This window comes from Pan paniscus, chromosome 3 (genome assembly GCF_029289425.2).
Source record: "Pan paniscus chromosome 3, NHGRI_mPanPan1-v2.0_pri, whole genome shotgun sequence".
Taxonomy (NCBI): domain Eukaryota; kingdom Metazoa; phylum Chordata; class Mammalia; order Primates; family Hominidae; genus Pan; species Pan paniscus.
The window spans coordinates 143,424,453-143,435,172 of record NC_073252.2 but is presented as its reverse complement, the minus strand read 5'-3'; the positions used below and the strand labels follow the sequence as shown (position 1 = coordinate 143,435,172).

At 36.2% G+C, this 10,720-nt stretch overlaps 1 protein-coding gene across 19 annotated transcripts in view; it reads right to left on the bottom strand.

Annotated features, from left to right (window-relative positions):
* Positions 1-2,037: 2,037 nt before the first annotated feature.
* The window catches only part of SMAD1 (SMAD family member 1), a 78,453-nt gene continuing 69,770 nt past the window's right edge, over positions 2,038-10,720 (bottom strand). For all 19 annotated transcript variants that reach the window (XM_063603936.1, XM_063603921.1, XM_063603930.1 and 16 more), the window contains 2 exons: positions 7,141-7,397; positions 2,038-3,421 (listed from right to left, as the gene is read on the bottom strand). In XM_063603936.1, the coding sequence (XP_063460006.1) occupies positions 3,278-3,421; positions 7,141-7,397 (401 nt within the window). In that variant the 3' untranslated portion in view covers positions 2,038-3,277. The remainder of the gene's footprint in view (positions 3,422-7,140; positions 7,398-10,720) is intronic.

Sequence of the window (10,720 nt, the reverse complement as noted above, 5' to 3'; positions counted from 1 at the left end):
TAAAAATACAAAATTAGCCAGGCATGGTGGTGCATGCCTGTAATCCCAGCTACACGGGAGGCTGAGGCAGGAGAATCACTTGAACCCGGGAGGCGGAGGTTGTGGTGAACCAAGGTTGCGCCATTGTACCCCAGCCAGGGCAACAAGAGCGAAACTCCATCTCAGAAAAAAAAAAAAAAAAAAAAAGCAAGAAAAATGGTATAAGGAGTTGGGGACAGAGTAGTATCTCATATGTCCTTGGGGGGATGACAGACAATGTTTGGGAATCCCTTGCAGAGTCCTGGAACACAATAGGCTAGGCACTCAAGCATTGCTAGTTTTCTTTCTCCAGGTTTCTCTCTCTAGACTCTGAGTTCCTCAAAGATAAAATCTTCCACTGTGTTTATTAAATACTTCAAAGGTAAGTAGGTCTTCATCAAACATCTCTTGAATGAAATTCCTTTCAGGTGTCTTCCCAGCCAGATTTAGCTGGCCGTATTAACACTTATTAAGAGGTTCTAACTGCTTTGCATGTATCGGCTTAAACTTCATAACCCCAGGAGGTAGGCTTTATTGTCTCCATTTTACAGATAAGGAAACAGGTGCAGAAAAACTAAAAAACTGGATGGAAGTCAAATACTATTAAATCAAGAATGAGGCAAGAGCTCTAGGGCCCTCCACTTCTAATAGTTGATTTTTTCCATTCCTTTAATTAAACCTTTCCAAGAGACTTAATAGCCTCCTATGGCTGATGACAATGGTCTTCCTAAGATTTCACCAAAAATACATAGAGTTGCACTTAACCATGAGGGACCTACTTATGCACCATGTTGCAAACTCCACAGGTCCCCAACCAGGAGATTTCAATTTACTGGATGATCCTGGTGTTTTATCTGATAGAACTTCAAGCTGGCTACCAGCATTGCTACACCCAACTAACAACTTGCCTAACTGTCCCACCAGGCAACCATGGGAACTCAAAATTGGCTTTTCACTAGGAAAAGGATGAGGAATCCTAGCCTGCGTTATCTCTTCATTGTTAAGCTTAATAATTTTAATATCAACTTTTATTATATCTCACCAATCACTATTATCTAGATTGCCTGAGCTTGAAATGACTTAGGTAAGTGGAAAATAGAGCGTATGGGGGAGTTCAAGTGATCCCCATACTTGCATGGCAGATGTGTTTTTAAGGCATCTTCACCTCAATTTTGTGACAAGGCACAACTATATTATTTCCACTTGACAAATGAAGAAACAGAGATTCACAGAAGTTAAGTGACCCAGCAAAGATGTGCGTGAATTTGTGTTATAATGTAGGACTTCTGTCTGGGGCTTTCTCTAATTATATCATGATGTTTTTTGGACACAAAAAGCAGCAGTAGAAATTTTTCCTTAGTCATAGTTTAGGGAATAAATGTATTTTGGGGGTGAAAAAGCAAGGCATTCTTTTCTTTAAAACTAGGTTTAAAAAGGGAGGGTCCTTATATTTCAGGTCTCATAAACACACTCCAGGAAAGACACATAAAAATGTAAAGGAGAAATAATAGCATCTATTGGGCCAGGAAAAAATCTAAGTGTCCTTCAATCTGTGTCCCTCATTGGTAAACTTTTTTGTGGGGGAATGGGTACTGTTGGGATCATCCCAGCCTTAAGTAGACTGCAAAGGTAGTCATCTTCTCCTGCTGCAGTGTGAGTTCTCATCCCTCCCCCTTTATTACCTCCTCCCACAGTCACGCTTGTATCTTCATCTGAAGTTTAGAAATTGTTGCTTTGGTTGACTGCATGGTACTAACCAAAAAGTGCTGCTGCTGTAATTTCTAAAATTAAAAAGTTTATACACTTAGATTTTGGTAGTTTTTCTCAATTTTTCAAGGTGTACGTGTCCTTTGTTTTGTGATTTAAATTGGCTCTGGTCTCTTCATGCTGCTGTGTTCCAGTCTCTGTATTAGTAATTTCATTCATGTTTGGTGGAGGATATTTGAGAAAAAAATTCTCAGAAGAGTAGCAAACTTTACTGATCCTAAAATCTAGTAGGTGAATAAAGGAAATGACAAATTTTTAATCAAAGTAAGCAATAATGACAGGTTTATTGAAAATTTCCAGTAGAGAAAACCCACTAGTTTTGGAATAAAAGTACTCAATGTACGAGAGCATAAGTGAATACAAAAGATTAACAGAAGGAAAATAAAGCCAAACATAGTACAAAAAAATTTAAAAAGTTTGAAATGAATTCAAACTGGGATGTTCTTTAAATCCTCCAAATATTTAACAGAGTTACTAAGTTTGGCAAAAAATTCACTTGAAAATTAAAGCCTATTTCTGTACTGTAAACTCCGTAAAAACTGCTTATTAAATTCAAGCACTCCATATAACTGGTATTGAAACATGTAGGCAATTTCAGAATAGCAGGAATTATTCATTTGCTCTCACAGTTACATGAATTAACCAGCTGCAGAACTGCTTTTTGAAGAGTATGAGATAAAAGAATGCCAAGAGAGAGAAAAAAATGATAAAAATCTCTAAAAAATGGAAACACAGCAAAATTCAGGTATCAGTTTGTTTCTTTAAAGCAACAAACTGAATTTTTACAGTATAGTCTACATTTGCAGTTGTCATTTCCCTCTTCCCCCCACCCACCTCAAATACTCCTAAATTCACTAGTCTAATCAATTCTTAACTTCCAAATACTCTGTACATACATATTTAGCAAAAAGCATATGCCTAGCATTATTCTGACAGCAAGTATGGTCAGCATACAATTTTAGAAAGATTATTATGTATATCATCAAGATTAACCTTTACTTAAACGAACAAAACCATTGCTAAACAAATAGTTTTAAAATATTATGAAAACCCATGAAAAGAAGACTCAGCATGGGCTCTAAACCTGATAAAACACGTTTCAGAACAACTATTAATGCTAAACTTCTGCCCAACGATGACCTTAAAGTGCCAAACACCAAAGAATCTCTTAGGATTTTCTAATAGACAATTTGCCCCTGGCTTGGCCATCTCTCCTTTAACTGTACACAAAGTCCTGCTAGAAGTCTGCATTTTAGTTGATTTTACAATAGAATGTTACAATGTAAACTAAACAGGTTCTTGATATCAACAGTATGTTACCAAGGTGTGTTTTTTTTGTTTTGTTTTGTTTAAATTTCTGAATCCAACAGTTGGTCACAGAGGTCAAGTATTATCAAGGCTCCTTTGTCAGTTCTCAATCGTGTCTGACTCATCCATCCTTCAAGTACATGCAAGGCTCAACAGTTTTCCAGAGGCAGATGCCTGGGGCCATTTAAGATACAGATGAAATAGGATTATGAGGTGAACCCATTTGAGTAAGAACTTTATCCAGCCACTGGAGGGGGCCGTGCAGATGTATCTCAATCCAGCAGGGGGTGCTAGTAACATCCTGGCGGTGGTATTCTGCTCCCCAGCCCTAGGAAAAACATACTGGAGGTCATTTAACTTGTTTAACTCAGTGGTTAAACTTATTAAGTAAGAAGAGTTCACATAACCAAAGACTCTGATTAAAGCTATGCATCTTTCCTCCCTGACCCCCCACCCCTGGGGAGAAAAAAACACACATGCACAAACGCACACATAATTTCGCAGGCAATTTCAAGGGATGGATGTTAGCTCCCCAGGGTCCATCCATGGATTCCAATAAGAATTGCTGGTCTTGAGGAATGAAGGTTTTAAAATACATTATAAAGTTATCTTAATAAAGACACTTTAAAACTTTTAATTGCCCATTACTGATAGTAATGTAATAGCTATTATTAAATTCTCATTTTATCATCAAGAAAATAAAACAAAAAAGCTATGCTAGACAGACTGACATTCAATTTCTTCCCTATTCAGCCACTGAAGGTCCCCCTATCAACACACAGCTCTTGATCTTTCAATCTCTAAGCAAAACGGGCAGGAGTACATTCAAGTATCCAAAAAGCTATTATTGACACCTAGCCATTGCCATGAATACATTCTATCATTCATTTGTACAAGAAGGTAGCTTGGCAGAATTAGTGCATTAAGACAGTACAGTTCCATAGAATAAAGTCACTATGAAAAAGAGAAAAGTAACTGCTACTGCAAAGATCAAAAACTCATTGGTGAGGGTGGACAATGAATGTGAAGTTCTGATTAATCCTTTAATCACTGTTTCATGAGGAATATCACAGAAGGTTGGGTTCTATTTATTTCTGCTATCTATCTACTCCCGTAGTTTTAATAAATACATCTGGGGCCAGGCGCGGTGGCTCACACCTGTAATCCCAGCACTTTGGGAGGCTGAGATGGACAGATCACCTGAGGTCGGGAGTTCGAAACCAGCCTGGTCAACATGGTGAAACCCCATCTCTACTAAAACCAGGTGTGGTGGTGTATCCCTGTAATCCCTGCTACTTGGGAGGCTCAGGCATGAGAATCACTTGAATCCAGGAGGCGGAAGTTGCCGTGAGTCAAGATGATGTCACTGCACTCCGGCGTCGGTGACAGAGAGAGACTCTGTCTCAGGCAGGTGATCACTTGGGGTCAGGAGTTTGAGACCAGCCTGGCCAACATGGCAAACTCTGTCTCTACTAAAAATACAGAAATTAGCTGGGTGCGGTGGCCACACGCCTGTAATCCCAGCATACTCGGGAGGCTGAGGCAGGAGAATTGCTTGAAGCTGGGAAGCAGAGGTTGCAGTGAGATCGCACCATTGCACTCCAGCCTGGGCGACAGAGCGAGACTGTCTTAAGAAAAAAGAAAAAAAAAGAAAATATATCTGAACATTAGAACTTGTATGAACTACATCTATGTAGATATATATATCTACATAGATGTATGTACACTCATGCATTTGTAAATATAAACAAACTCCTAAAATTAATTTACAGGCTTATGTGCAGGTTTCCTCCATCAGATAGCAAGATCTTTGAAGGCAGGAATTTATCTTTACCTCCAATATATAGCATAATGACAGAAAGCAGAAGCTCTATAAATATGTGTTCAGCTGAGCTGACTTGGAATTTTCAGACATAGAATTTAAAGTACAAATAATTTATAAAATGTGTTTTATGTTAACATCCAAAAATGATCATTTTAAAAACAGCACAAGATTGGCTATTGTTAGTAAAATGTTCTAATTTCTTTAAAATGTTGAATGGGAGAGGATAAAGTATGCAGTCCTTATAATAAAGAACAGTTTTGTAAAAACAGTGTGCAAATTTTTTGTTGCTAATACATGATAAACAACTTTTCTTTAACATTCAGCAGGATTTTTAAATAATATTTACCTTCAGCTCTCCAAATCCAACTTCCAGGCTAAGTTCATTATATCTTGTATAACTCTCCATTCTAGTGCTTATCAGATTATAATTAAAGATATACTAGGGCATAAGGATCTTGATGATAGAGACTTTAGGTGCTTTTTCATCTTTGTATTACTTCTCTGAAATAGTGCTAAAATATCTGCTGAATGAATGAAATCTAATAAATTTTGAATGCATAACTTTGCATTATAAATACCTTTTATTAGTGTAAAGGTTGTTTTTACTTGTGTAAAAGTAAATTATTAAAACTCTACAAAAGTAAAATAATTAAAATTGATTGGGTAAACAACAAGAAATGAGTTTGAGCGGAAAGCTAATTGGAACATTAAAGTCATAAATTCTCTTAGAGTGATCCTTCAATAACAGACTCACTGAGGGACCTCAGTAATAATTACCACAGTTCTCAACTCCATCCACCCCCATTTCAAAGACGATAAACCTGAGAACCAGAGAAGAAATCTGTGCCTTAATCACACAGTTAAAATGGCAGAAAAAACTGGAAACCGCATCTCGACTCTCAAGAGCTGTTCTTTCCTCCACACCAATTAAAACAATAAACAAAAACACTTCTGGCAGGTCACTGTTCTTATTTTAAAAATCATTTGAGCCAAATGCTAAGTCAAAAATTAAACACCACATGTTAACAATGAATAAGATAGTTCTTTGTAGTCCCATATGTACATAGCATACAGGTTAACCTCTTTAAAGGGTAAAAAAATTTTCTTAATACTAACAAGGTACCAGACTCAGCTACAAATAACTGTTGAAGTATACTGCAAAAAGCAAGCAAGCAAACAAACAAACACACAAAAACAAACACTAAGGGAACACACTGAAAATCTAAGATGCTTTAAATAAGTAGGAAAAGTAATTATATTCAGGAAAAGATATCTTTGATCTAAGGGATGATTAACAAGTAAGGCTCCAAAATTATCCTCAGTAATAAATACATTACAAAACAGGTTTAACAACAAGTTTGGTGAGCTTCTGAAGAGAAGACATAAAAGGTAATTGCCTCACTCAAATATATAATTAGTTCTGTTTCTCAAAGTACGAGAGGATGAAATTTATTTTTGAGAATTCAGAGACAGGTCAGTTACTAGAATAAGTCACTGACTCAGAAATCTAATCAGACATTTAAGGTTTTTAAGATTTCAATGGCATCTTAAAAATTTGTATTTCTCAGAGGCAGAAGATGAGACAGCAAAAAGATCAATTATTATGAGCAATGTCTTTAACCTCTTCCCTCATCAAACCTTACAATGCAATCTTTGAGCTAAGGCATCTATTTATCTTGGGCAAGGGCCTTATTAACTTCTGAATTGTAAGAAAATCATGAGGCTTACTGAAACCACTAAAAAAAACCTGACCAAACACAATTTCCAATGTGATGAACTTTAATTTTTACAAAAAGATCACTTGCTTACTGTTGAAACAAAAACAAGCATTACCATCATAAAAGTACTAAAAACAAAGAATGAAAAGGAAGATATGCTTACTCAACTGATCTCGTAAAACAACCATGTATTTAAATTATATGTTAAATATATAACATATTCTACTGGTAATACAATAGCTAAATTGGTGCTATCTGAATAAGGAAAAGGCTAGTAAAACCTACTGCTATTGATATTTAATACAAGTACTCCTATGTTCCAATGATATTTTCCTAATAATTGAAATTTTTGTTAAAGTTTAAAAATGCCTAGATAATAAGTCAGCTAATATGATAATATGTTATCAAGAGGATATAGATTCATATATCGCCAAAAAAAAAAAAAAAAAAAAGGAACAGCAAAAGTATGTTAGGCCCTAAATGGAGGAGTTGGAGCTCACTTACCTTCACAAAGCTCATACGTATAGTACACATTTTTGTAAGCTCATAGACTGTCTCAAATCCATGGTTCACAGACTGTGCCAATAACTGAGCAAATTCTTGGTTGTTAAAAATTTTCAGACTACACCCACTAGGGATCTTGCAAACAGTAGTAGGATGAAATCCATGATGGTAGTTGCAGTTCCGACTTTGCACAAAGATGCTACTGTCACTAAGGCATTCGGCATACACCTCCCCTCCAACATAATAAAGATGAACTCCTATAGGAAGACAAAGCATATCATTTAGTTATTATTAATTTTTACAGCTCAAAGGCACCTGTGCAGCTTCAACACAGAAACTTAAATATACATGGATTTAAACTTTGGCTAGTTAGCTAGCTATTCTCTAGGTCCTGTACAACAGGAGTTCCCAACCCCCGGGGCCATGGACCAGTATCAGTCCGTGGCCTGTTAGAAACCAGGCCACATAGCAGGAGGTGAGTGAGCAAGCATTACAGCCTGAGCTCCACCTCCTGTTAGATCAGCGGCAGCATTAGATTCTCATAGAAGCAAGAACCCTATTGTGAACTGTGCATGCGAGGGATCTAGGTTGCGTGCTCCTTATGAGAATCTAATGCCTGATGATCTGAAGTGGAAGTTTCATCCTGAAACTATCCCTTTCCCATCCCCTGTAGAAAAATTGTCTTCCATGAAACTGGTCCCTGGTGCCAAAAAGATTGGGGATGGCTGATGTATGACTGATAAAATCTTAGTTAACTGTATTAGTTAATACAGTATCTAGGAGGTTTCTAGAAAATAACACAACAAAATGTTTTAAAAATAGTAATAGGCCAGCACAGTTGTTCATGCCTGTAATCGCAGCACTTTGGGAAGCCATGGTGGACAGGTTGCTTGAGCTCAGTTCAAGACCAGCCTGGGCAGCACGGTGAAACCCCATCTCCACAAAAAAAAAAAAAAAAAAAAAAAAAAAAAAAATACAAAAAATTAGCCAGGCATAGGGGTGCACGCCTGTAGTCCCAGTTACACAGAGGCTGAGGTGGCAGGATTGCTTGAGGCAAGGAGGTTGAGGCTGCAGTGAGCTGTGATTGAGCCACTGCACTCCAGACTGGGTGGCAGAGTGAGACCATCTCAAATAACAACAATAACAACAACAACAACAACAACAACAACAACAACAACAACAACATGTAGCAATTTCATTTTGGTAAGTGATTAATGTCCTATTTGGCCACACATTGAAAGTATATTTTCACTCTAAAAAGATAGCATAATAAAACCTGGATGCTATGTATTTACTATAAAGCGCTCTTGCATTTATTGTACAGCTAAGATGTTTGGAAAATTTTAGAAAGGGAAGAAAGGAGAAAGAGAAGAGAGGAACTGGAAAGCCACAGGTGGAAGAAGTATTGCCGAAAGCTGTAAGATATAAGATCCAGTAAAAAAACATGAAAATGAAACTAGAAAAGTCATACTGTGTGTGTAAAATTAGATCTCACTGAACTATCACCTGCTCCAAACTTCTTCCTGTGAGACCCAGAGTGCTTAAAGTGTAGGAAATTGGGCCTACCCTGCCTTTAAAAAAAGGAAAGTAGGGGTAAAAAAACTCATTCTCACAAAGCCCCACACCATTATGGAAGATGACTTTATACAGGTCACCCAGCAGCGTTAGATCCCATGTGGGTTTAAATGATCCACCTTGTAGGTAACTCTGGTATAGCTTAGTCAAGGCTATATTGTGTCTCACAGAAAACATTACAAGTTGTGTTTATATGTATACACAGCGGTTAGGATTTCTGTAATAATTAAATAGCTGCTAGAGCAGAAGGCCATTTTTTTGGCCTGATATAGAGAAAACAATTTAAGAGTGTGTGTGCTACTAATTTTTCCTGATAAAAATGACAAATTTTCACCCTGAAAAATCAGAAAGTAAATCAAAATATAAAGAAGCAGAAAATATTATCACTCTTTTAGTGACTCAGAGGCAATAATTATTAATAGTTTGATACACTGTATTCAGTTTTGGGTATCATTAAAATGTCTTTGCAAACATTTAAAATATCTCCATGATTGTATGAATGTTTTTAAAATGATTTTCCCATTAGTGGACCACTGGGATGACAGCAATGTTCTGCTTTTATAGTTAATGCCATGATAAATGTCTCTGGACAATTTTTGATAATATCCTTAGGAGAGATTCCTGGAAGTTAAATTATTGGATCGAAGGCTGCTGATTAACTCTGCCAAATGACTTTCCAGAATGCATCAATTTACACTGTCACCAGCAGTGTAGGAATGCTTTTCTCATTTCACCCATGCCAGTACTGAATTTGAGTGTAGAGCAAAAACAAAATGTCCCTAATTTATAGTTGACAAATAATTGTTTAATTTGCCTGTGAGGCTGGATATGCTCTCGTAGTTTATTAGCCATCTGCGTTTCTCTTGTGAATTCACTGTTCACATTTCTTACCTATTTATCTCACTGGGGTCCTATTTTTTTTATTTTTTAATGAACTGTTCATGTAAGAAGGATATACTTTCTTATTTGCTTCCCTGTTAGTCCTTTGTCTTTTAATTTTATTTGTGACATATTTTTAACCTACAGAAGTTTGCAATCTCTTAGTCAAACCTCTTATGGTCTTTTGTTGCTTTTTATGCTTAAAAAATTTCCACCTCTCTGATCAAGCATATTTTCTTCTAGCTTTTTAATTGTTTGACTCTTGAAAAACATTCAACTCATTTATCTGTTTGCATATATGGTATGAGGTCAGGGTTTCTCTTTCCCAGCCTCACCCAAACGCTAACTTGGTTATTGTAGAACCATTAGAAGACTCTACTGATTTGCTATGCTTCATTTAACATACATTATATTTTTATAACAGTATAGTCTGAGTTTAACTCATTCTGTTTTGTCTACACACTGGTTTACTTGTAGTTTTACAATGTTTTATTAACCCTAATGCCGATAATTTTTTCTTTACTTTTCCATTTACAAAGTTAGCTAGCCTCACTTGTTTATCCTTCCAGGTAATATTCAGAATACATTTTCCAATTTTCAAAAAAATCACATTGTGATTCTGAAAAGAGTTGTTTTAAATTATAAATTAAATTAGATGGAATTAATATGCTTAAAATGTTCTCACAATATTAAGCCTTCCCTTTAAGGAACACAGACTGCCTATTTATTCAAATTGTCTTTCTCTCAGTAAAATTTGGTTTCTTCATGTAATTCTCACATATTGCAGGTTCAGATTATTTCCAAGAAACTGATGTTTTCTGTGGCTATTGGGAAGGGGATATTTCCCCTTTCATTATATTTCTAACTGGTTATTACCAGATTAAAGGAAACTGACTTACATAATTTTTAAAAGATAGATTCTTTGGAGGTTTCTAGATAAATAATCATATCATTTGAATAGGCACAATGCCCAACCATAATACTGGCATGGATGAAGGGAGAAAGGCACTCATATATTTCTGGTAGGAGTGCAAATTCATTTTATGTATGTCTGTATTTATTTATTTATCTATTTTGTTTTAATTAATTAATTAATTTATTTCGAGACAGAGTCTCTCTCTGTCAC